The following is a 26,741-nucleotide window of genomic DNA, read 5'->3' as shown; positions in this document are numbered from 1 at the left end:
GTACTACAGGTAGAGGCTTAGCCCACTATGCCACAGGCCGGCCCCACTTGCTACATTCTTATACAAGGATACTTCAAAGGTTCATGGAAAAGTGGAATTAAAATATCAAATTACTTTGGTGTTCTCCTCAAATACCTGCCAACAGCTAGGGCTGGGCTAGGCCAAAGCCAGGAGCCTGGAACTCAATCCAGGTCCTCCACAGGGGTGTGGGGACTCCAGTACTTGGATCATCATCTGCTGTCTCCCACAATGCACATCAGCAGGGGGCTGGATCAGACACAAACCAGGCACTCCAACCTGGGGAGCAGGTGCCCAGGTGGCAGCTTAACCCACTGCCCCAGGACACCCAGCCTTCTTTTATCTTTCTAAAATTTATTTTATTAGAGAGACCCGCACTGTGGTATAGCAGGTAAAGCTTCTGCCTGGGATGCTGGCATCCCATATGGGCGCCTGTTCAAGTCCCAGCTGCTCCAATTGTGATCCAGCTCCCTGCTAACACATCTGGGAAAGCAGCCTGAGATGACCCAAGTCCTTGGGCCCCTGCGCCACATGGGAGACCCAGAAGCAGCTTCTGGCTCCTGGCTTTGGATCAGTCCAGCTCCAGTCAATGCAGCCATCTAGGGAACGAACCAGTGGATGGAAGATCTCTCTGTCTCTGTCTCTCTCTAACTCTGCCTTTCAGATCAATAAATAAATCTTTTTAAAAAACTGATTTATTAGGGAGACAGAGAGTTTGCTGGTTCATTCCCCAGGTGCCTACCGTGCCTGGGGCTGCTCCAAGCCAAAGCTGGGAGCTGGGAATGCAATCCGGATTGTCCACGTGGGTGGCAGCAGCCCAGCTCCCTGAGCCACTCCCTGCTGTGTGCCAGGGTCTGCACCAGCTCTGGGGTCTGGAGCCCGGGCTCGGCGTGAACCCAGTATTCCGACTTGGAACACGGGTACCTTAACTGCTGCATGAATGCCCAGGCCCAATCCATGTCCTCATCTCTTTAATCCAGAAGCAGACGGCAGTGGCTGAAGTCACCCCAGGCCTGCGGTTCCTGCCGAGGGGAGCCCTGACTGTCCCTGGGAGCTAGACGTGGTGGGGCCCCTGCTTCGCCTCCTTCCACGCCCAGAGCTGTCTGGCAAGACTGCGGCATAGCCAGAGTCCTCACTGCTCTAACAACATGGCTCACGCTCCCCGTGTCCGTCCACGCAGGGGGCTCCCTGCCGCCGAGGAAGCCATCGCTCCCCCACTTCACGGGTGCCAAGGGTTGCAAACACTTGTCCCAGTGGACACAGCTAGGTAAACAGCGGGAGCGGGACTTGACCTCAGCTCAGCCGCCCATTCCACGCGAGCCGCAGCACTTCACCGTGGTGCACCGACCACAGCGTGGACATCCCGACAGCCGCTGGAAGTACAGCCCAGCCCAGACCTGCCACCGAATCTGCACCTCTTTCTCGAATGCCAGGAAGGGGCGGGTCTAGGTGGCAGTTTGAGAAGCGCCAGTCAGATCTTACCCTACACAGGGACCGTGCGGCGCCCCGGGGCCCACAGGAGCCTCTGCGGCTCGGGGTGCGAGGAATTCACCTGTGGAGCAGGAGGCGGCTCTGGTGCCTCGGGAGGGCTCGCCCTGAGCAGGAACCGCCGCCTCCTATGAATGATCTTCCCAGGACAGCCTCTCGGAGACCGGATCCCATGGACGACTGCCCCCATCTCACAAACGAGAGAACCGAGCAGCGCCACGCAGCTGGTCAGAGGGGCTGGCCGGAGTGGCCAGCTGATTCCCCGCTGAGGGTCAGGGCCGCAGACACCGGGCAAGCCGGCCGGGCCCTCGTCCTGCTGCCGTCAGCGTCCCTCTCCCTCTCGTCTCTTCTCAGAATGCTCCCTATCCTGCCGCCTCAGAGCAAGGTCAACAGCCCACCTGTGAGAAAGGCCTTTCAGGGCCCGGCGCTGTGGCATAGATGGTTAAGCCACCATCTATAGTGCCAGCGTCCCGGCTGCTCCACTTCCAATACAGCTCCCTGCTAATGCACTTGGGAAAACATTGGAAGATGGCCCAAGTGCTCGGGCCCCTGCACCCACCTGGGAGACCCAGAAGAAGCTCCTGGCTCCTGGCTTCAGCCTGGCCCAGCCTCAGCCTTTGCAGCCATTTGGGGTGAACCAGTGGATGGAAGATCTCTGTTCTCTCTCTGTATTTCTGCCTTTCAAATAAATCGATCTTTAAAAAAGGAAGGCCTTTCATACCCTTCAAGAACCCCCAGACACAAGCAGCTCCTCAGGTTTGCTGGTGGGGTGGGCGGGAGCCATAGGGGCCGGTCCCACCCGAGTCAGCTATGCCCGCCCCGCACCCTGCAGAGAGAGGCCTGGGGTCATAGGAGCACCAGCTGCAAAAACATGGAGGCTGTTTGCTCTCACCAGGAGTAGGCCACCCTTCCAGCTTCCTGGAGCATTCCAGAAAGATCACAGAGTGAAGCCCAGGACCCAGGCCACATGAGGCCACAGTGGCACTATCGCTGGTGGCCTGCTGTGGCCTGAGTACAAGCGGCCGGCGAGGGGCCTGGGCGAGGAGCGGGCTGAAGTTGCTAAGGCGCCCACAGCAAACTGAGACCAACAGACAGGGACGGGCGTGGGCGAGGAAACAAGTCAGCCGAGCTGGGCCCAGGACTCACCGTCACCCTCGAGGGAGGGACCACCCCACAGCCATGGTCCACGGCAGGAGGTGAGACGTCAACGGTGCGTGAGAGCCCTTGAACACCGCCTGTTCCAGCCTTGCCAACAAACTGGCTCACAAACCATCGCCAGGTCTTCATGGCAGCGGGCCAGGGCTCCGTGGGGCCGGGGTGACCAGGAGTCGCAGAAAAGGCATACACGTAGAGAAGCTTTTATTGGGTGTGGGAAAGGGGGAATCAGCGTGACCCCGAGTCCCACCTGATCGACCCCACGTCCCCTCCCCTCTGTGTGCTCAGAGCTGCAGCGTTCTCGGGACAGATGCATGGCCTCGCTGATCCGCGGGGCCGGGCCCCCGGCCGCTGCTGTCCCGCACACGGTCAAAGGCAAGGGCGGAGGGCAGGTGGCTCTCCCGGAGCCGCCTCCGAGTAAGCGGACTGTTTCAGGAGCCTCTCGCAACGTCGAACTTGCAGAGACCTGAGCAGAAGTGGACAGAGGGCCGAGGAAGGAGTGTGTGTGGCACACGGGCCGCTTAGGCATTGTACGAGGAGGAGGACACGCTGCCGCCGTGGCCTGTCCAGTTAGTGTGGATGAACCGTCCTGGTTCGGCTAAGAGTTCGTACGTGTGAGCCCCGAAGTAATCCCGCTGAGCCTAGGAAACAGGAAATGGAGTAGCTGAAGCCACCGCCCAGGCCCAGGCCCCCCGGCTCCCAGTAGGGGAGCGTCCAGCACGGCTCCGCACGCTCACCTGGATGAGGTTGGCCGGCAGCAGCTCGTGTCTGTATCCGTCATAGAAGGCCAGCGCGGTGCTGAAGCAGGGCATGGGGATGCCCGCCTGGACCCCAGTGCTCACTACCCGCCGCCAGGAGGCCTGGGCAGGGAAGGCAAAGCCGGCCGTGAGCGGTCCGCTCTGTCTGAGACACGCTACCCACTTCCACGCACACCCTCGCTCCCAAGTGACAGGGGCCCCGGGGGGGCAGAACCCACCCAGAAGGCCGCCGCCCCCCCGCCACGGGCCACGCACCTGGCAGGTCTCGACAGCTGACCTGAAGAAGTCGTCCAGCAGCAGATTCTGAAGTTCTGGGTTTCGATCAAATGCGTCTTTTATCTTTCCCAGGAATACACTGAAATGATCAAGAGGAGAGAAGTCAGTGGAAGCTTTTTTTTTTTTTTTAAGATTGAAGCCAGGAGCCAGGAGCTTCATCCAAGACTCCCACTTGGGTGGCAGGGGTCCAAACCCTTGGGCCATCTTCCACAGCTTTCCCAGGCCATTGGCAGGGAACTGGGTGACAAGTGGAGCAGCCGGGACAAGAACCAGTGCCCACACGGGATGCTGGTGCTGCAAGCGGCAGCTCTGCTACGTCACAATGCCGCCACCCCTCCCCCCTTTTTTTGTTTTAAAGATTTACTTATTTATTCAAAAGGCAGAGCGAGAGGCAGAGCCAGAGAAACCTTTCATCCACTGGTTCACTGCCTGTATGGCCGCAACAGCGAGGTCTGGGCCAGGCCAACGTTAGGAGCCAGAAACTTCACCCAGCTCTCCCGGAGGGTGGCAGAGGCCCAGTGCCTGGGTTCTCACTCGCTCCCTCCCCAGGCACGCGGCAGCCGGAAGCTGGGTCAGAGCAGGGGCTCCGACATGGAATGCCGGTGCCACTACCTGCCCCTCCTCCTGTACACTTTAATAATCAGTCAATTCTGGTGACTCAGGGTACCTAACACCATGTAAATGCTATAAGCAGTGGTTAAACTACACTATTGAGGGCTTAATAAAAACAAGACTGCATGTTCAGCACAGATACATTTTTTTCCCCAAATAATTTCAACCAGGTTGCTGAAATCCACAGATGTGACAGGGCCAGCTGGGCAGGCCAAGTGAGCTGTGGAGCTCTCCGCTGCCCTTGTGGCCGGTGCTCCGTGGGAGGGCCACCGCGCCTCTTCCGGGCAGCCCCGGAGCCAGTGACCTGAGCCCCCGTGCCCCGGGGCTGCCCCCACTCACCTGCGGATGATGCAGCCGCCCCGCCACATCAGGGCGATGCCTCCGTAGTTGAGGGTCCAGCCGAACTCGGTGGCCGCCTGTCGCAGCAGCATGAAGCCTTGGGCGTAAGAGATGATCTTGGAAGCGTAGAGTGCCTAGGGAGTGACGGGGAGACAGCAGAGCGGCTGTCCCCACCTGCCGCCTGCCCCACGTGGCAGGGGGGCTCCCCAGAGGGACAGGGGGAGGGGAGGGGCTGTCCCTCGGCCGGGCTCAGGCCCCCGCCACCGCCTCCTCCAAGGCCCCACCTTACGAATGTCCTCCAGGAACGCCCCCTTGTCGCCTTGGAACGCAGCCTTCGGGGGCCCCCGCAGCAGCTTGCTGGCCTGAACCCTCTCGTCCTTCAGAGACGACAGGCAGCGCGCAAAGACGGCCTCTCCTGCGGGCAGGCATCGAGGGCAGGGGAAGACGGGGCCATGGCGGGGGCCAGGCCAGGAAACCCCAGTCCACGACCGCTCAGGCCACAGAATTCCACCCGACCGGAAAAAACTCCTGGAACAGCTCCGCTGATGACGAACCTCCGGGCCAGTCCCCCACCGTGCCACCATGCGCACGGGCATGGAGGCACAAGGACGCGCAGGGAGTCCAGAGGGGAGTTTTGAGGGAAAACAGAGATAAAAGCACTAGGATCAGAATTACTCAGGCTGGGCCGCAAATAAAATTTCAATTCCAACTTGGAGGACTTCAGTCAGAGATGCTCACCCAGGACAGGGAGGCACCGTGCGCCCGTCAGCTGGACAGACACGGCCAGCCCCGCCCCAGCCCTGCCACATCTCTCAGTTCTCGGTGTGCCCCCGGTCCAGGATCAGAGTTCTGCTTCATCGGAATAAAAGTCATTCCAACCTGGCACCTTAATTTAAAGCATTTCATATCTTCAAAATGAGTCCCCGTAAAAGACTGCTTGTTAGACTCAGAACAACTTCCTCTCAAACCACGTCCTCCTGCAGACAAAATGAAGTGGGGGCTCCGGGGAGCGACGTTTCGAGGGAGGGGTCCAGCACACAAGCCACGGCCGCCTGGGCAGGCGTCGCCCTCTCGCCCACGGGGGCACCACAGGGACCGAGCAGGTGCACAAGTATGCCTTCAGAGACAGCTGTGGCCGAGGTGGGCGTGGGGGAGCAGCAGAGGCCTCCCTGCCCCAGGGTCCCTGCCGGCCTGGCAGAAAGGGAGAGAGGGCTCTGCAGTGCAGGAGAGGAGCCCTCCTCCTGACCTGACTCACCTACGCGCATCAGGCAGGGACAGCCCGCTCCCGGCTTCCCTCTGTGTACTTGGCGCGGGACTGACAAACCCTGCCCTCCTTATCGCGCCTCCCACGGCACGTTGGCACGTTGGCACGTTGGACCAGGGAGCGGCAACGGGGATCAGGGAATCAGGGTGGGGAAGGCGCCGGTGTGGGAACAGCAGCGGGAAAGTGTTTTCTCAGGGGGAGCCACACTGCCAGCCACGCCACCAGTCAGCCACACTGGCCCTGCCTTTGGCTCTGTGCCTGAGCCCCAACTCTTCATTTTAAAGGGCCAGCTTCTGGTTTTGTTCATCAGCTCTTACTAATTTTTTCTATTTATTTCTGGTTTTTATTACTTCCCTCCATTGTTCTGAGTTTGACACTTAGCTCACTGACATAAGATAAAAACATGGTTGGGGCCGGCACTGTGGTGTAGCAGGTGAAGCCGCCTCCTGCAGTGCTGGCATCCCATATGGGCGCCGGTTAGAGACCTGGCTGTTCCACTTCTGATCCAGCTCTGCTGTGGCCTGGGAAAGCAGTGGAGGATGGCCCAAGTCCTTGGGCCCCTGCACCTGCGTGGGAGACCTGGAAGAGGCTCCTGGCTTCGGATTGGCACAGCTCCGGCTGTTGCAGCCATCTGGGGAGTGAACCCATGGATGGAAGACCTCTCTCTCTGTCTCTCTGCCTCTTTGTAACTCTGCCTTTCAAATAAATAAATATATAAAAAAAGATAAAAACATGGCTAGGAAGGTGACAAAGCAACTTCAGGAGAGTGGGTATCTTTTTTTAAAAGTTATTTGAAAGAGTGACAGAGAGACAGAGAGAGAGAGAGAGAGAGAGAGAGAATATGAATCATCCATCCACTGGTTCATTTCCCAAATGCTCACAACAGCTAGGGCTGAGTTAGGAGACCTCATCCTGGTCTCCCACGTGGGTGGCAGGAACCCAAGCACTTGAGCTTCTGCTGCCTCCCCGGTGCCTTGGAGGGAGCTGGAGAGGAAGCAAGGGGACACATCCAGGCACTGACGCAGCACACAGGCATCTGTTTAATCTCTGCACCTCAACACCACCTTCTTTTTATCTTATTTAGTATTTTAATTAAGTTTAATTAAGTTAAAAGGCAGACAGATTTTCCATCCACTGGTTTACTCCCCAAACACTTGAAATAGCCAGGGCTGGGTAGCTGGAGCCAGGAGCCCAGAACTCAGTCCAGGTCTCCCCTGTGGGTGCCAGGGCCCCATGGACTTGACCCATCACCTGCTGCCTCTCAGAATATGCATCAGCAGGAACCGAAGATTGGGAGTGGGGCAAGGGCTTGTGGGACGTGAATGTGATCACCACTGCACTACGGGAACCAGTGGGGCCGTGGCTGGCCCAGGCACTCTGGTAGGGCAAGCGGGTGTCCTGAGTGGCAGCACACCGCCAGGCTACCTTCTAAAGTGTGTGTCCGTGTGGCTTCCTTCTAAAAGAGCACGTTCCCTAAAAGAAACATAGGGAAAGACTACTCAAGGACTTCAAATGTACAGCAAATCAGAAAAAACTTACAGGACGAAAAACTCTGAAGATACCAAGAACTTAAGTTCTGGTACACAAGCATATGTTGTTCTGTGAAGTTTTCTACAAAAAATTCCATTACGGTTTCCGCCCCATTAAAAAGATCCTAAGTCAAGGAGTACAGTTAAGTCACTAATGCTAAAACAGTCCAAAGGTAAAACTGGAACGGACAGTAACTTCCAAATTTACCTCCAAGCTCCCACGAATGAGAGCAGCATTATAAAGAGATTCAAGGGGTGGGCACTGTGGCTGCCTCTTACGAGATGCAGTCCATACAGGAGTGCCTGGGACCAAGTCCCACCCCCACTTCTAATTCAGCTTCTTGCTAACTCACCTGGGAGGCAGCAAATGACAGCCCAAGCACTCGGGTTCCTGCCACCCATGTGGTAGACCCGGACGAAGCTCCTGGCTCCTGGCTTTAGCCTGGTCTAGTCCCCACTGTTGTGGCCATTTGGGGAGTGAACCAGCGGACAGAAGGTCTCTCGTCTCTGTCTCTTCCTCCTCCTCTGTCACTCTGCCTTTCAAATAATAAAAGTAAAATATGTGGGGGGACGCGTTGTGGCACAGGGGTAAAGCCGTGGCCTGCAATGCCGGTGTCCCACATTACAGCCCTGACTGTTCCACTTCCAATCTAGGTTCCTGTTAATTTGCCTGGGAAGGTGCCAGAAGGTGACCCAAGTACTTGTACCCCTGCCACTCAAGGGGGAGATCTGGATGAAGCTCCTGGCTCCAGCTTGGCCACTGGGGAGTGAACAGTAGATGGAAGACTGATTTCTCTCTCTCTCTTCCCTGTCTCCTCCTCTCTGTCGCTCTGCCTTTTAATCGAGATTTGAAAGCAGAGTCAGCCTCTCTCAGGCTGTGTCTTCACATGCAAAAGGGCACAAGCACTCTGAGAGCTGCCCAGGGCTGCAGACTCTCCAGGAGACCAGGCGAGGGCAGGTAAGTGGTGCAGCAGGTGAAATGGCACTTGGGGACCCATATTCCATGTCAGAGCACTGGGTCAAGTCCCAGCTGCTCCACGTCTGCTCCAGCTCCCTGCTAATGCCCCTGGAAAGCAGCAGATAACAGCTCAAGTATGTGAGTCCCTGCCACTCACCAAGGGAGACCTGGATGTAGCTCCTGGCTCCTGGCTCCAGCCTGGCCGAGCCCCAGCTGCTGTGGCCATTTGGGGAGCGAGTCAGAGGATGGAAGACACCTCTCTCTCTGCATTTCAAATCAATCAATCTTTAAACAACAGCAGGCGAGATCAGTATTCAGACGGACACCCAGGCCAGGCCGTGGGGACGTGGCACGTACCAATGAGGGTGACGGGAACGCCGTATTCCAGGGCCGAGATGGCCGTCCACTTCCCGGTGCCCTTCTGCCCCGCGCTGTCCCTGATCTTTGGCAGCAGCTGCTTGCCATCAGCATCTTTGAACTTGAGGATGTTGGCTGTGATTTCAATCAGGAACGAGTCCAGCTCTGTCTTATTCCACTCCTCAAAGGCCTACATGCAGGATGGGAGAGAGGAGGCTGTGCAAGGGCTGCTCCGCCCCCCGACCCGATTCCTCTTGGCCTTCGTTCATGCGTCCCGCGTTCCCGGTGCTGCAGGCCTGACCCGCCAGGCTCGGCCCGAGGAGGCTGGTGGACTCCCGCTCCCCCAGACTGGTTCTGTGCTAACCGAGTCGCAGCCGTGTTTGCTGTCGACCTGGTGATGCCGATCGGCTCAGCACCAGAACCATCCCTTCCCCCCTCCTTTCTCCTGGGGCTACACTGTCACCCCCCAGGACCTGCCGTGCTCACCTGCTCTGCGACCCACCTCTCACTCCCGTCTGCCTTGCTTCATGGCCACAAGCACTACTCTTCTATTAGATATTGAGTGGTGAGGGGCTGCCTCCCCGGGTCTGGGGGCAGGGGCTCTGTCGTCTTCCCTGCTCTATCCCCGGCACCTACAACTGGGACTCGCACACAGGGAGGCCCTCACTTAGGTTTGTTGAATGAATACATTAAATGTCAGAAAACCAACTAAACATGAACACAGAAAAGCAAAACTCTGCTTCCATGACAACTAAGTCCAGCGTCCTGGGAAACCAAGCAGGGCAAGCCAGGGACAATGCAGGCCACCAGACGAGGGTGACACAGGGAAACACAGGAAAGAACCTGCGAGAAGCCTACATGGCGTGTGCCAACGGCTCTTTCAGTGGCGCTCCACTCGCAGTAACTATGGTTGTATCTGGACGCTCTGCGTGGCAGGGAGGGCCTGGACTGCTGGTCAGCAGAACCACACTGCGGAGCAGCCTGGGCTCTGCAGGACGCTGAGATGCGTGGCCCTTCCTCTGCTTTCAGGGAGCAGACACGTCTGCCTGGAGATGCTGAAGCACTCGGCACTGAATGCTGCACTGTCTTTGAAAGGCACCCAGAAAGGAGATGAAACTGAGAGCGGAGGCCAGGATAGCGCAGTGACCGGCAGCCTGCAGGTGGAGTGCGCACGGTGCCCACTTGTCTTCCACTGTCCTGTGTGTGTGCAAATTCTCAGAGCTGATTCAGAGTGAACAGGCAGTGCCGCCTCCTGCACGGGACGGCAGGGTTCACTGAGTTGGAGTCCACGAAGTGCCACAGTGCCTGTACCGGCAGCTCCCCGAGTGGCAGCACTGGCGGCCCCCGGGGCCCAGGGAGCCTCCTGCCTCGTGACGACCTCCTGTGCCTCACAGCCTGCTCCGGAGCGCTCCCCCCCGCGGGAGGACGGCTGCTCTGTGCGGGACTCACCTGCGCCATCTCGTCGTGCCCCATGCCCAGCGCGTCCTTCATCAGGTGGTAGGCCTCACAGATGAGCTGCATGTCTCCGTACTCTATGCCATTGTGCACCATCTTCACGAAGTGCCCGGCCCCCTCCTCGCCCACCTGGCAGGCACAGGCACCGCGAGGCCGTCAGAGGGGCACCCAGGCGCGACGCCCCCTCCCCACACGAGACGCAACAAACACCCAGTCAACAGGTGTCTCTGAAACAAGTCGTGCAGCAATCCAACGCAAGCCCAGTCCCACACTGCTTAAATAACTCCAGCACATTCCTCCAGAGATTTTTTTCAAAATCCCCAAATTCCCCAGAAGGACCTACAGTTCATTCATTCGTTCTTTCTTTCTTTCTTTTTTTTTTTTTTTAAATATTTACTTACTTATTTGAAAGACAATGTTACAGAGAGAGAGAGAGAGAGAGAGAAGAAGACAAAGAGAGAGATCCTCTAACCACTGGTTCACTCCCCAAATGGCTGCAACAACTAGAGCTTGGCCAGGCCAAAGCCAGGAGCTTCTTCTGGGTCTCCCATGTGGGTGCAGGGGCCCAAGGACTTGGGCAATCTTCCACTGCTTTTCCAGGCCATAGCAGAGAGCTGGGTTGCAAATGGAGTAGCCAGGTCTTAACCAGCATCCATATGGGATGCTGGCACTGCACACGGTGGCTTAATCTGCTGAGCCATAGCACCGGCCCCAGGGCCTATAGTCCTTTAGCCTCTGCTTTCACTCTGTTGCTGAACCAATCCCCTACTCTCCAGCCCTCACCCATAAACAGTCTTCTTTGTCCTGAAATTGCCACTTTTCTACAAACTGGAGGTTAAAATAAAAATAGTTAATTAAGTCACTTATATATTTTTTTCCAAAATACAACTGTATTGCAGTTGGTTCTGTGATTACTGTGGGCCAAAGAAAATGACCTGAGAGCCAACATCTAGCCCTCACTCAACCCAGGAAGCCAGAGACGGGTGCCTCCCAGGTCCCCTCACGGACCAGGTCCTGGCACTGCTCTGGCAAGATGTAAGTAAACACCTGCATGGCGGGTACTGGGTTAATGGTGAGACTTTTCACAGTGGATCTTCATGGCTACAGGTGTTATCTGATCAGCATGTTCTGTCTCTACAGACAAGCTACCTGAGATGCCAAATTAGCGGAAAGCTGTTGAGTGGGCAAGGAGTCAGAAAGAAGGGAGTGGCATGCGTGCAACCCTTATCGCATTGGGTCACACGCACACATCTCTGACTGCGACGCACCTGCCCTGCACACTAGGTGCTGGGTGGCCTGGGCAGCCTCTGTGTGGATCAGCCCACCGCACATCAGGGACTGCCCTGTTGGTTCCAGCCGCTGGCCTACCTCTGCTCTTACCGCTCTGCTCCTGCAGTCCTGTGACTAATGACATCCTCACCTCTGCCTTCCGGCTACTCTGACAGTGGACAAAGGTGCGCCTGCGTTCAGTTTTTCTCAGTGATCTGAGATGAAGTCTTGAGGCTGCACTAAGCCAATATCTAAGCCGATCAAGACACCCAAGGGAGGGCCGGCGCCGTGGTTCACTTGGTTAATCCTCTGCCTGCAGCACTGGCATCCTATATGGGCGCCGGGTTCTAGTCCCAGTTGCCCCTCTTCCAGTCCAGCTCTCTGCTATGCCCAGAAGGGCAGTGGAAGATGGCCCAAGTGCTTGGGCCCCTGCACCCGCATGGGAGACTGGGAAGAAGCACCTGGTTCCTGGCTTCGGATCGGCACAGCGCTGGCCATGGCGGCCATTTGGGGAGTAAACCAACTGAAGGAAGACCTTTCTCTTTGTCTCTCTCTCTCAAAAAGAAATCAACCTCGACATCTGGCATGCCAACGTGACTGAGAAAGAGACAGAATGTCGGACTTGGCGAGGTCCCCCCTGGATTTTGGCAAGTAGGCCCCCCCCTCGGTGTTTTGTGTGCTGTTCAGTTCTGTGAAGGTGAGCACAGAACCCCCTTCTATGCCCCTTTCCTTGTCCTTGTCCTCGGTCTAAGTGACCCCAGGTTAGGCACACACCCCGCAGAAGCGTTAACACCGCTTCTCGGCTCCTCCTTTTACTTCCGGTTCACCCCGCGAATTCACATAAGCGACTGATCATCCCAGAATTTGGAACCAAGTCATCTTCCCTCACTCGAGAGAGGTGACGCTCTGGAGACACCATGTGGGCATACAGCCTTGACCTAATGAATCAAGGAAGTCCCCCACTAAGCACAGGACATACGTACGATCTGATACACCACTGTCTGTCTAACGTAGGGAACCCCTGCAGAATGCCATCAGCCGCTGAGGTGCTAGGAATTTGCACTGTTATGGCAGCAGTGCTGTGCGTGTCTTTCCTTTGGCTAGAGCTGGCGTGGTACACCGCTCTTAAACACTCAAACATGGGAAAGATACCCCCTTCTCAGAATCCCATGCAGATGACCAAACATAGTGAATCTGTGAGTGATAAGAGCCTGACATTCCAGGTCCCTGTCTCACAGACAGTAGTTGATGACTTAGGGAGAGACAGCTCTGACAGTGAAAATGACAAGGTAGCAAACAATGTAGCAAACAAGGTAGTAAACAAGGTAGCAAACAAGGTGGCAACGCCTAGTCAGCCACCCCCACATACCTGTGGCATGAACTTAGAGGACCTCAAAACAGTAACTCATGCGAGGTCATCCCATCCGCACCCAGTGAGGATCCCCACATTTGTGGCAGTACTCAGGCACCCCAGGCTCTCAGGGCAGCCACTAGACCCCATCCCACTCGTCTGTTTGCCATTAATATAGGAGTGGACACAGAATTCAGGCCCTGGATTCCTATGCCCTTAGAAAGGCTTCTGCTAACCGAGGGTCGAGGATATGCTTGTGTCTTTCCAGAGAATGTGGGACAGCCCATTTGGGTACAGCCAGAAACATCAAACCTGTACTGACAGCCAACCAGAACCAGCTGAATAAGACTGAGAGTCCACCTTATTAACAGACGCACCTGCCCTATCATCCTACCCTGAGAAACTGCCCATAGCCACATCCGCTACTGTTTTATACCCCACTAGCTCTGGTCAGCCACTCAAATGGCCCACAGCCTGTGTGCGGTCATGCCATTCCTGATTAACATTGTTCCTCATTCCCACCCCCATCTGAGAAAGCACTCCTGTGGTCTCTCGTTTTGAGCGCTGGTTAGTCAATGACGGGTAAGATCCCCTGTGGGACAACCTAAGACAGGCACAGTCGCATAAGGAGACCACATGGAAACGGGGTCAACAATGGTATGGCCAAGAATCATGCCTCCTGTTGCTCAAAAATACACGAAAAGGGGGAAATGTGGTGAAATGAGAAGGCGAAAAGGTCATGCCAAGATGGCCGCTGATAATAGAAACTGCCTGGCAACAGGCTGTGATTGGATGGGTTCGGAAACCACATGACAACAGAGCCTGACTGACAACAGGCTGTGATTGGATGATTTCAGAAATCGCCTAGCAACAGAGCCTGACTGGCAACAGGCTGTGATTGGATGGCTTTGGAAACTGCCTGGCAACAGGCTGTGATTGGTTAGGGCATAGACTGCCCCTTGACCAGATTGGCTGCCTTGGCTATATAAGCAGCTGTAGCAACTGAAATAAACGAGTCTGCAGGCTGCTCGCCTCAGGCCTGCTTTCACCCGACTCCCAGGGTCTGTGTGGTGACTCCGCGCCTCTTGCCCCTACTGCACTTCTCTCAGAAACGAATCCTCTCAGAAGAAATCAACCTCAACAACTGTCTATAACTCTACCTGTCCAAAAAAAAAAAAAAAAACACCCAAGGGCAAGTGCTGCTACTCCTTCATCACTTCGTCCCACGTGTGAGCAAAAAGAGCCTTTTAGTGCTGCACTTGCCCGGCAGTCATCTGATGCCAAGGAGGCGAAGTCCCTTCCCAAGCCTCCAGACTGACCCCTGAGCTCACAGCTCCAGCCTGGCCGCCCCCAGCAGACTCTCGCTGAGCTCAGCAGCGCCCCCTGGCGAGAAGGGGAAGATCAGCTTCGCTGCAGCAGCCAGACAGGACACCTAGCACCCCTCCCACCCGCCTCGCATGCAAGTGAACAGCAACATTAGCGTCCAAATTGCTGATATAAAATTAAAGGGGAGGAGGGGCGCAAGACATCCCAGAGGTCAGCAGGTCCAATCCTCATGTCCACGAAGGGGAAGTGGCTTGCTGATGTCACCCAGGTTTACCAGCCACGTCTCCCACCGGGCGCGTGAGGGCTGAGCTGCAACACGGGAGAGAATTCTTTCTGTGGCAGCACAAAAATGCAGGAAGGGGAGGCACTGAATTGGCCGTGCTGCCTTCACACTTGGCGAGGGCCTGCGGCTTCCTGGGTTCAAGCACAGAGCACCTAAATCCCAAGCCACGGGAGAGGATTTCTCCAGACTTGTGCGCCCAGGCAACAGCCCGCTCAGTCCTCTTCCTCCCACGCAGGCTGCAAACTCCACCTCTGATTGTGACACTGTCTCGGGCTGTGTGGTAAGATGGTTAAGAAACACCTTAGGTCCCCTGGGCCTTCCTGTTTCTTTCGGATGATTTGAGGAGGCTGCCTTAGTGTCGACCTCCAGGCTGTGCAGAGTGCATTAAGGGCGAGCACAGGTGCTCAGGGCACGACGGGTCAGTGGTTAGCTCTGTGAGGTAAGGTAAGATGGGGTCTGTCCCCCACGGGTTCGTGCATTGGAAGTGTGGGCCCCATGTTTACTTTGGGAGCTGAGGCAGCCTTTGAAAAGACGCGGCCTGCTGGGAGACCCCTGCTCACTGGCCTCTCACTGGCTGCTCGCCGTCGAAGGCCTAAGGTAGTTCATGGGACCCAGAGTGAGTCCTCATGAGGGCGAGGGGCACCTGGCTTCCCCCTTGCTGTGTGATCCTTCCCTCAGCCACTGTGGGGTCATCTACCAGGAGGTCCTTATCAGGGCCGTGGCCTTGAAGCTCCGGGACTGTGAGCATAAACCTCTGTCCTGCATAAAGTTACCCAGCTCGGGTATTACATTATAGTCAGGAGAAGCAGGAACGCGACAGGCATGCGTTTCAGGCATCAGCGATGCTAGCAGCCTAAGACTAGGGACCTTACCTCACAGAGCTAGCCACTGACCCAGGTGGCCTCTGTTCTGTGCACTCCGTCACTCGCACACCCCCATATTGCACCCGGCCTTAAAGGGAGCCCCAGAACTTGCCCAGTCACAGCAGGGTTCTCCAGTTCCGACTTTCGCAGCGATGCTTTGGAAGATGGTCTTGATGTGCGGCCTGCGGGAGGGAGCGGTGAGGTCAGAGCGCTGAGCTGAGATGGCCGTCACCCACTCCAGGCCGCCTCCTCCCCCCTGCTCTGTCTAGGGGAGGAGGGTGTGCCCGTGCTTTCAGACGGCCCCTGCCCCATGCTGGCTGACACGACACGGGAAAGGCCAGGCGGAAGCGGCACCCATCCACCAGAAGCCCCTTCCCTTGCAGCACCAGGAGCAGCTGTGACTGCTGACGGCGAGCACCAGGAGCTGTTTAGAGACCCTCTGTTCTTGCAACAGACGGCAGGCGTTAGCAGGTGCAGCACAATTCGGCGCTCTCGGACGGGCGACGTGCTGCAGAGATCCGTTACCCAGAGCAAGAGCAGCCCCACCAGGAAGCCGTGCGCACCCCAAGCTTTTCCTGACTGTCCTGCTCATGGTCTTAGATGTATTTTATTTGTTTGGATAGCAGAGAGATAGAAAGAGAGGCAGAGAGAGAAAGATCCTCCATCCGCTGATTCACTCCCCAGATGGCTGCAACGGCCAGGGCTGGGCCAGGAGCCTAGAACTCCACCAGGGTCTGGCACGTGGATGTAGGCCATCTTCAGTTTCTATTCCAGGTGTATTAGCAAGGAGCTAAGACTGGAAGCAGAGTAGCCAGGACTCCAACCGGTGCTCTGATACAGGATGCTGGTGTCACAGGCAGTGACTGAACCAGCTGTGCCCCGATGCCTGCCCCGACTCCCTAGTGAACACCGTGCAGAAGTTTCTGCACACGCGGGCTGCCAAGTTAACTCTTGCGACAGCTCTGAGTGCTCACCACGCAGTCAGGACGCCGTCTGGGGCCGCTGCCACCCACATCAGAGCGCCTCCGTTTCAGTCCTGGTTCCACTTCGGATCCAGCTCCCTGCTAACGTAAACCCACAGAGGCTGCAGTGGATGGCTGAAGCACTTGGGTCCCTGCCACCCATGTGGGAGACCTCTGTTAAGTTCCTAGCTCCTGGCTTCGGCCTGGTCCAGCCCTGGCTGTTGGAGACATTTAGGAAGCAAAGTGAAAGAGCCAGCACTTAACCACTGGGACACGGCGTCACAGCGGCCGCTTAACCCACTGCCCACGATGCCCTCCCCTCCAAGATAAGCATTTTTAATCCTGTGAGAAGCAGGAGTCTTCTCCTTGTAGACTTTACACGCTTAAGAGAATCCCCAGGCTTCCTCAGCAGAGAGGTAATTTAGGGAGGAAAATTTAAAAATAAACCCGTCACCCTTCAGGGTCAGGCTTGATCACTCCGGCACTTTATTCCCTGACATAATTCTAGAACAACTGGAAATCAAACTCAGGAAAGAACGTTCCCTCTCCACGTCTCCCTCAAAAGGTCCCTCCCTTTTGCTCCCTGCGTCCTTTCACTCCACCTCTCTCCCCATCTGGCTTTCTCCTCTGCCTGCCCCCCTCAGCGGAGCTAGCGTGGAATCCATCGGCGTGCAGACACCGCGACCCGTGGAGGTGCCGCGTGGCCCTAACTTCACGTCACCAGTGCACGTGCCCTCCTGCGGCCGACCCCACCCCTGCTGCACGTGCCCTCCTGTGGCCGACCCTACCTCTGAGCAGAGCACAGCAGGCGACCCAAAGTTTGTTTTCCCAAGAGAAGGACAAATTCTCTGCCTCGACCCCAGGCCAGATTTTCCATTACTCACAACGGTTAGTTATCTGTGGCCACACACCAGCGGGAAGAGGCAGACCTTACTCCTAAGCGCGGTCAGTGCATGGGCATGGTCCCAGCTGCTTCCTCCCAGCCTACTTAGAACCGCCAGAGCCAGTCTCGCAGAGGGTGACGGAGGAAGAGACAGAGAAGAGTAGGCACGCGTGAGGGCTCTTCAAACGGCTCCTGGAAACGCGTACTACGAAAAAGCTGTGCATGGAGATCCATTTCTTACACCAAAATAAATTGATCTTTTTTAAATTCCATTTTTCTGTGAACTATTTTTCTTTAACGTTTATATTTGAGAGGCAGAGAGAGAAAGAGCGAGAGAGAGAACAGAGATTTCCCACTTGCTGGTTCACTCCCCAAACCCCTGCATCGGCCAGGCTGGGCCGGGCTAAAGCTGGGAGCTGGAAACACAACCCAGGTCTCCCACGTGAGTGGCAGAGACCCAGTCACTTGAGCCATCACCACTGCTGCCCAGGGGCTGCACCGTCCGGAGGCTGGCATCAGGTGCAGAGCCGGGTACTGAGCCCAGGCACTCCGATGTGGGCTCTGGGCACGTGGCTGCTGGGACAAATGCTCCCGCTCCAGACTTCCGGAAGAACCCTCGCGTATTCTGTCACAGCAACCAAAGGTCTGGGCGGACAAAGTCGCTCCAGCATCTCCTAACACTGGCGCCCAGGGCGGCACGGGGGTCCCTGGCTCACCCCTCCAGGCAGGCCCCCGGCGCTGAGACGGGGAGGCGCCCGGACTCACCAAGCCTCTTTGTTCCCTCCTGGCATGAGTGACGGCCCGTACCGGGCCCCTTCCTCTCCACCGCTCACTCCGCTCCCCACAAACAAGATCCCCTTGGCCTTGAGGTCTCGACATCGTCTCTAAAGAAAAGAAGAAGAATTCTGTGATGGTCCCACAACGTAAGTTTCTCCCCAGGAGAGAAAGGAGGTGTGAGACAGGGACGGAGATCCACACTCGAAGACATCTCGGGGGTCTAGGAGCAGCCGTCACCCCAGACCGTGAATCCCCTCCGTGTGGGAGTTGATAAAGAGCAACCAAGAAACCCTGGATGCTTGAGACAGCAGCCCCGTTGCCGAAGGGCAACCATGAAGTCACACTCGCACTCTTGTTCGGCTGGCAGTGGCCTTGTGCGACAGGCTGTTCACCAGCAGTTGGTTCAGCACAGTAGGACGGACTGCGGTCAGCACTCTCCCGGCATCCGAGACCCTCAGAGCAGTGGTTCCCAGCCCCCGCCCGCTGACACGTCGTGGGTCAGTGGGCGGGGGAAAGCACTGCCGGCCGGGCTCCCGGCCGCTCCAAGCAGGAGCCTCTCTTCTGAGTCAGGCGTGCGACTAAGACCCTCATCCGCCGCGCATCCTAGCAGTCCCCAGCCGCCCCCTCGAGACGGCCCCACAGGACGGCGCCTCTGTCACAGGTGGAGCATTCTCAGAGCCTGCAGGAATCTGGACTGCAGAGCACTTACCGTGGTGTCCCTATATTCCGAGTTTCCTCCATCGATGATGATGTCACCAGTGTCCAGCAGTGGAACCTGTAACCAGACGTTAGCATTACGGTGGCCAAAGACAGAGGGAACAAGAGCCCTGGCCGACTGACACAGGCAAGCACGTATCCAGAGTAAAGACAGCCTAGTAAAGCGTGTGTCATTCGCCTCGGATCGAACAGGATCTGGCTCCCCAAACTCATGTTTGAACCCCAACAGTTAACAGTTAATGGATTCGTGCACAACACTGGAGGCTTGATCCAATTCTGGAGTCTGAAGGCGGAGCCTTGGGAGTGACTGGTTTGGACCGGGTTGTTAGGGGGAGCCCCTCTCTGCTTCCCTGTCCACCCTGAGACCCGCCACCAGAGTCAGACCAGGGGGCAGCCTGGTCTCAGCCAGTGAATTCCCAGACTGTAAGTGGAGTCCCTTCTTCCCCCGAGCTGTTCCTCTCAGGCGCTTGAGTGAAAGTCGTGCCAGGCTGACCAATCACCTGATCTTCTGACACCATCCCTCTTCAGTGATCCCGCCCACCAAATCCAGAACTGTCCACAAATGACGTCACTCCCCTGGACTACTCAAAGGTATTTTAAAAATGATTTACTTGAGAGTCAGAGAGGGACAGAGCTACAGGGGCTAGCTCTCTAAGTGCCAACACAGCTGGGGCTGGGCCAGGCCAAAGCCAGGAGCCAGAAACTCTATCCAGGTCCCCAGAGGGTGGCAGGGACCCAAATACTTGAGCCATCACCTGCTCTCTCCTGGGGTGCACATTAGCAGGAAGCTGGAATCGGGAGTTGAGCTAGGGCTCAGGTACTCTGATACAGGATATAGCGTCCCAACTCATCCTGACCAATAGGCCAAATGCCCAGCGGTGAGTAATCTCAGATTTTTATAAGGGATTTTTCAAAAAATTAACAGGAAATGCATATTGTAAAAAAACTAGGCAGGGCTTCCAGAGTTTTTGCACTAAAATAAACTTACCTTTTAATTCTACTTTTCCATGAACTTTCTGAAGTGCTTTAGTGAAACAAACAACTTGGAAAGCTTATAGTTCCATAGTGTGCCTCCTGCCTAGTGAATATCCCTAGGGCTAGGGCTAGCTCCAGGAATTTAAAACACTTGCTATAAAGGCTCTTTCTGGAACACAGCAGTCCACAAGATTCAGTGTGTGAATGAATGATCTCATCACCACGGTTTGGAAGTGGCAGGAAGAGGCTGGGGATGGCGTTGTGGCAGAGTGGGTAAAGCCACCACACTGGCATCCCCTGTGGGCGCTGGTTCTAGTCCCGGCTGCTTCACTTCTGATCCAGCTCCCTGCTAATGGCCTGGGAAAGAGGGGAAGATGCCCCAAGTGCTGGGGCCCCTGCACCCACATGGGTGACCAGGACAAAGCTCCTAGGCTCCTGGCTTCGGCTTGGCTCAGCCCTGGGGAGTGAAACCAGTGAATGGGAGACCTCTCTCGCTTGCTCACTCGCTCTCTGTCTCGCTCTCGCTGTAACTCTGCCTTCCAAATAAATGAATAATCTTTTTAAAAAATGTAAAAAAGGAAGAGGCTGATCCCCTAAAGAGAACTTCCCCTGGCACACCCCTCAGGCTGGCTCTGTTGCGATTGCTCCACCTTCCCCCGGAAGGCTCCCAGTCAACGCTACCAGTGCTGGAGGAGCACCTGCCATCTCTCAGCCCACTTGGTCTGAAGCTAATCGCAGCAGCTTGGCTTCTCGCTACACAAAAAGCTTGGTTCACAAGGTCCTTTCTAATTTAAAAAACAGTAGCACAATTACAAATTCTCCTCGCCGGGGAGATAGCACCAGTGTTAACGCCAGTCCTCACTGCATTTCTTACCAAACGTTTCTTCCAAACAGGGAGTCTCTTGTTTTTCCGAGTTATGACTTTAGAATAGTTGTTAAGGTAGCTAAATAAACCCTTCCACAGGCTCCCCTTCACTCGTGTGCACGTCTGTGCTTCCAAGTAAGTACACTTCCCAAAGCCAGCGAATTGTCTGGAACAAAAATAGGTGCCCAGCATGTGGTTCCCAGAATTCCCTAAGGGGACCTGGTGGTGCCTCTACTAAGTTACGCAGCCATTTGAGAACCACTGCTGTGTACGAACACGAGACCCATGCAATCTATTTCTCCATGTGGACCCGAAGGTTTACCAGTGAACAGCACTAAAATTCCATCAATGTTGCACGCTCAACTCTGAAAGACCCTTTTGAACATCAGGGATAGAGAGCCCATGAAGACTGCTGCTGTCTTTAATTTCTGTGTATTTATTTATCTGGGAGGCAGAGAGTTCCCACCTGCTGGATCACTGCTCGCACATCTGTGACAGCCCAGGCTGTGCCAGGCCAAAGCTAGGAGTCTAGACCTTAATCCAGGGGCTGGCGCTGTGGCGAAGTGGGTAAAGCCAGCACCTGCAGTGCCGGCCTCCCATATGAGCACCAGTTCAAGTCCTGGGTGTTCCACTTCCAATCCAGCTCTCTGCTATGGCCTGGGAAAGCAGTGGAAGATGGGCCAAGTCCTTGGGCCCCTGCACCTGCGAGGGAGACTTAGAAGAAGCTCCTGGCTCCTGCCTTCAGATCGTTGCAGCTCCAGCTGTAGCAGCCATCTGGGGAGAGAACCAGCAGATGGAGGACTTCTCTCTCTCTGCCTCTGTCTCTCTGTAACTCTGCCTTTCAAATAATAAGTAAATAAATCTTAAAAAAGACCTTAATCCAGGTCGGCGCCGTGGCTTAACAGGCTAATCCTCCGCCTTGCGGCACTGGCACACCGGGTTCTAGTCCCGGTCGGGGCGCCGGATTCTGTCCCTGTTGCCCCTCTTCCAGGCCAGCTCTCTGCTATGGCCTGGGAAGGCAGTGGAGGATGGCCCAAGTGCTTGGGCCCTGCACCTGCATGGGAGACCAGGAGAAGCACCTGGCTCCTGGCTTCCGATCAGTGAGATGCGGCGACCGCAGCGGCCATTGGAGGGTGAACCAACGGCAAAAAGGAAGACCTTTCTCTCTGTCTCTCTCACTATCCACTCTGCCTGTTTAAAAAAAAAAAAAAAGACCTTAATCCAGGTCTCCAGCAGCGGCTGCCTCCCACGGTGCACCTCAGCAGGAAGCCAGAAGCCAGAGCGAGGCCTCAAACGCAGGCCCTGTGTCACGGGATGCAGGCGCCCAGGCAGCGTCTCAACCACTACACCCAATGCCCGCTGCTGCTCTCGCCCTGTTCTACTGAAATGTGTCTTAGTGCCGGGAGAACTTCATGGGTAATTAGGACCTCTCCAGGATACACTGTTACTTAACTGGTGCCGGTCCAGGAAGCAGTCATTGTGTGGGAACTGGGCAGACCACATCTAAAAATTGAAAGACAAACGTGTGGGGAGGAAGCAGCCGCAGGCAGCCGGGCGGCAGCGCGGGCCTCACCAGTTTCTCGATGAAGTCGTCCACAGCCTGGCCGGCCTTGACCAGCAGCACGATGCGCCGCGGCTGCTTCAGCCTGGACACCATCTCCTTCAAGGACTGGGCGCCCACCACCTTGGTTCCCTTCGCCTCGTTGGCCAAGAAGTCATCCACCTTGGAGACCGTCCTGTTGAAAGCACAGACCTAGGGGGGCGGAAGGCCTGGTGAGGCGATGGACGCCCCCCAGTGTGGGCTGCGGCCAGGCCCGGCCGGTCAGCCCCTGCAGGGACGCAGCCCCCACCCTGGCCTCCGCGGCAGTAAGCAGGGCTCTGTCCAGGGCCGCGGGCACCTGGGGTCTCGGGCAGGGCCCCCCGGGGTCGGCCCTGACACCCGCCCCCCCACTCCAAGGCGGAAGCCGAGGGGTCCTGCAGGGGCGCAGGGCCAGCCCCGCCCACCACTCACCACGAAGCCGTGGTCATTCATGTTCAGGATTAAGTTCTGACCCATGACCGCCAGGCCAATCAGCGCGATGTCGGCTCTGAGAGGAAGAACGAGAAGCCCGCGTCAGCCTCCGCGCGCCGGGACTGCGGGCCGGACCCGGCCAGGCCCTGCGGCCCGCGCCCCTGCCCCGGGCCCAGGCCGCCGGAGGCCAGGGCAGGGGACCCCGGGACGCGGAGGCCAGGGGAGGGGACCCCGGGACGCGGAGGCTGCGGGGCGGGGACCCCGGGACGCGGAGGCTGCGGGGCGGGGACCCCGGGACGCGGAGGCTGCGGGGCGGGGACCCCGGGACGCGGAGGCTGCGGGGCGGGGACCCCGGGACGCGGAGGCTGCGGGGCGGGGACCCCGGGACGCGGAGGCTGCGGGGCGGGGACCCCGGGACGCGGAGGCCAGGGGCGGGGACCCCGGGACGCGGAGGCTGCGGGGCGGGGACCCCGGGACGCGGAGGCTGCGGGGCGGGGACCCCGGGACGCGGAGGCCAGGGGCGGGGACCCCGGGACGCGGAGGCCAGGGGACCCCGGGACAGGGAGGCCAGGGGCGGGGACCCCGGGACAAGGAGGCCGGGGCGGGGACCCCGGGACAAGGAAGCCAGGAGCTGGCTCGCCACCCGGGCTCCCTCAGGCGACCCCCGGGGCAGATCCTGGCCCCCGGGAAGTTCCGCGCAGGCCAAGGCCCGCTCCCCGCGGCCCTGCCACTCACTGGGCCATGGCGGCGGCTGCGCGGCGGGCTGAGGCGATCCGAGGAGCAGAGAGGCTCCGGGGCTCGGACGGCTCAGTCAGGCTCCCGCTGGCCCCCCGGGCGGCAGCCGCTTTCCGGCGCCAACCAATCGGCGGGCAGGGGGCGGAGCTGTGCCGCCACGCCATTGGTTGTCTCCGGCGCCTGTTAGACCACCTGAGGGCAAGCGGGCCCGCCCACTCCCGGGGGCCAGATTAGTAGAGCGCCGAGCAGATCGATGGTACCAAGGGTTCGTGGGTTCCGAGCGCTGGGCCTGGGTCGGTCGCACCGGGCTTGTTGTCGGGCCCCGGGCCTCTGCTCCTTGCGGATGGGCGCAGCCATAACGGCGGTAACCCACTCGGCCGGCCCGTTAGGCTTGGCTGCCGCGCACTGGGGGCGCCCCCGGCGAGGGCCGGGGTCCGGGCCTGTTGGTCCTGCCCGGAGGGCACGTGGCGCAGGACAGGCCGGGGTGCAGGACGTGGGCCCCTTGTGTCCGCGGCAGATGCGCCGAGCTAGGGAGCCGACTATTACATTTTCCTTTACAGTTCGTTGGAGGCTCGCTCCCCGCCTGGCTGCAGCTTCCTCTGGGTCCCCCACGTGGGTGGCGATGACCCCGGGGACTTGGCCATCGCCTACTGCCCTCCAGGAGGGAGCTGGCGTCCAGGCCGGGGCTTGACCCACTGCACCCCGCAGTGAAATGCCCATCGGGGGCTCCCAGGAATCCGCGGGTCATGGGGACAACCCACCAGGACCCCTGCTGCCACCGCTACGTTGAGCCAGGGGCTTGGACTCCTGTCCTAAGTTTTAATTGTTAACATGGGTCAGTGCTGATGGGGGGACTCGAATACGGAAAAGGAAAAAGCTCTTTGGGGCCTCGATATTTTTTTTCCTGATGTTTACGTTTATTGTATTTGAAAGGCAGAAAGAGATTCTCCATCTGCTGGCCAATAGCCAAGGCTGGGCCAGGTGGAAGCCAGGAACCCAGAACTCAAACTGGGTCTCCCACGTGGGTGGCAGGGACCCATCCGTTAGAGCTGTCAGCCGCCACTGCCCAGGGTGCACTTCAGTAGGAAGCTGGAACTGGAAACACAGCCGGGCCTCGAACCCAGGCGCTGCACAGGGATGCAGGCACCCAGACCAGTGGCTTCAGCCCAGGCCAGGCACCCACCCCCTCAACCATTTTTCTAGGAGCACGAGGGCGATGGGCTTGAGACTTTCAGAACCACTGACCTAGCCCAACTCAGACTTTTTTTTTTTTTTTTTTAAGTAAATGCAGCCTGGATACATTTTTTTTTAAAAAAAGATCTATTTATTTGAAAGATAGAAAGGTAGAGACAGAGAGAGAGGTCTTCCATCTGCTGGTTCACTCCTCAGTTGGCCGCAATGGCCGGAGCTGCGCTGATCCAAAGCCAGGAGCCAGGAGCTTCTTCTGGGTCTCCCAGGTGGGGTGGGTGCAGGGGCCCAAGGATTTGGGCCATCTACCACTGCTCTCCCAGGCCATAGCAGAGAGCTGGACAGGAAGAGGAGCAGCTGGGACTAGAACCAGCGCCCATATGGGATGCCGGCGCTTCAGGCCAGGGCTTTAACCTGCTGCGCCACAGCGCCAGCCCCACATTTTTAAATTTTATTAAGCTGACATGTCTTTTTTTTTTTTTTAAGATTATTTATTTGAAAGGTAGAGTTACAGAGAGGCAGAAGGAGAGACAGAGAGGTCTTCCACCCACTGGTTCCCTCCCCAAATGACCATGAGCTGCGGTGATCCAAATCCAGGAGCCAGGAGCTTCTTCCTGGTCTCCCACGCGGGTGCAGGGGCCCAAGGACTTGGGCCATCTTCTACTGCTTTCCCAGGCCATAGCAGAGAGCTGGATCGGAAGTGGAGCAGCTGGGTCTCGAACTGCTGCCCCTGTGGGATGCCGGCACTGCAGGAGGCAGCTTTACCACAGCGCTGGGCCCCCAACTTGAGAGATGAGGATCCTGGGGTGTGGCGAGACCTGCTGAGTCCCGTGGTGACAGAACCAACTCCAGAACTGCCTCTCAGGAGGTGTGATGTCCTCCGGGTCCCTCTCAGTCTGGGCTGGGAGACCGGGGGCTTCTCACAGGATTGAGCTCTTCTTGGAGTCTGCCTAGTGATGGGCAGGAGGGTTTGGGCGTCACCCCGCCCCCAGCTCGCTGTGCTTCTGGGGGCAAGCTATTGAGTCAGTTTCCGCTTCTGTAAAACAGAAACGACGAATTTCACAGCGTAGCTCTCGGGTTAAATAAAACAAAGGGGAACTTGCGGCGGGTACCAGTGTCTGTCCCTGGGCTCAGCTCAGTCTCCCGGGTACCCCCTGTGGCCAGCTGAGGGCTTGGACGGATACTGACGACACCGCAGAAGGAAGGGCCCTCTGACCCCTCCTGTCCCCTTTTCTCCTCCAAAGTGAGTTAAAGTAACCAGAATTCCCCTTCCCCTAGATGGGTCATAAAATGTAGAGCCAGGTTGTGGGCATTTGGCCTGGTGGTGAAGACCCTGTGATGCCTGCATCCCACATCAGCGGCCATGGGTTCGAGCCCTTGCTCAGCTCCTGATTCCAGTTTCCTGCTAATGGGCGCCGTGGGAGGTAGCAAGTGATGGTGACTCAAGTGCATGGTTCCTGCGACCCACATGGGAGATCCAGACTGAGTTCCTGGCCCAGCCCCAGCTGCTGCAGACATCGGGGAAATGGACCAGTGGGTGAATGATTGCTCACTCTGTCCCTGCCTTTCCAAAAGATAGAATCGCCCTTCCCCGAGGGGAACCATAAACCCTAGAACTGTAACTCTGACTTTCCCCCACCTTTCTCTGTAGGAACTGACCAGGAAAGAATTCTTTGGCCTACTCTATTTGGTAGAGGGCTCAAAGACCCTCATTCCTGAGAGGCCAGGAGGCATGTGAACAGACTGGCCCCACAGGCTCCCCCCTCCACGGCCGCCCAGCCCTCCCCCAACCGGAGCCACACACACAGTTCTCCCTGGGTCTTCCTGAAGACCCTCAGGAGAAACGTGGATGAAATAACTTTGCAAGACACTTTTCTCTTGTTTTCCTCCGAGTGGGGAGTGTTGGGGTTCGGGCCTTTCTGCTTCTACCTTTTGTGGTATGGAAAAGACTCAGTGAGGAGAGACAGAAATTGTTTTGCAAAAATAAAACCGAACCAGAAGATTTCTCCTGGGTTTCCTGGCGGAAGCTCTTGGAGAAGGAGCTGAGAGAGGCAGGGGCGCTCCTGGGTGGCTCCCATAGACTTGTCCAGCAGTGGTAACGCTGGCCCAGCCCTCAAAGGGTTTGCTATGGAAAAATTCCCATTTGACGACATATCCATGCCTGGGGCATCGTCCGCCTCCTGCCCTTTCCCACGGTCCTGAACTGGCCTCTCTTCTGCGTTCCTTTGCATAATGGGAATATCCTGGTACAACTAGTTTTGAAATTTTTAAAAAAATATTTATTTATCTGGTGGGGTGTGGGAGAGAGAGAGAGATCGATCGCCCTT

At 57.2% G+C, this 26,741-nt stretch overlaps 1 protein-coding gene across 1 annotated transcript; it reads right to left on the bottom strand.

Annotated features, from left to right (window-relative positions):
- Positions 1 to 2,852: 2,852 nt before the first annotated feature.
- Positions 2,853 to 23,321, bottom strand: PGD (phosphogluconate dehydrogenase). The gene is made up of 13 exons (XM_062190417.1): positions 23,227 to 23,321; positions 22,492 to 22,567; positions 22,054 to 22,233; positions 18,633 to 18,698; positions 17,912 to 18,030; positions 15,414 to 15,483; positions 10,204 to 10,338; positions 8,755 to 8,944; positions 4,931 to 5,061; positions 4,647 to 4,780; positions 3,675 to 3,774; positions 3,399 to 3,521; positions 2,853 to 3,302 (listed from the first exon to the last, which is right to left on the bottom strand). Exons 1-13 carry the CDS (start codon positions 23,232 to 23,234, stop codon positions 3,183 to 3,185), a joined length of 1,452 nt encoding a protein of 483 aa, XP_062046401.1. The 5' UTR covers positions 23,235 to 23,321; the 3' UTR covers positions 2,853 to 3,182.
- Between the last annotated feature and the right edge of the window lie 3,420 nt (positions 23,322 to 26,741).

Source organism: Lepus europaeus, chromosome 5 (genome assembly GCF_033115175.1).
Source record: "Lepus europaeus isolate LE1 chromosome 5, mLepTim1.pri, whole genome shotgun sequence".
Classification (NCBI taxonomy): Eukaryota; Metazoa; Chordata; class Mammalia; order Lagomorpha; family Leporidae; genus Lepus; species Lepus europaeus.
The sequence above is the reverse complement of the archived record's forward strand: the minus strand, read 5'-3'. Positions and strand labels throughout refer to the sequence as shown.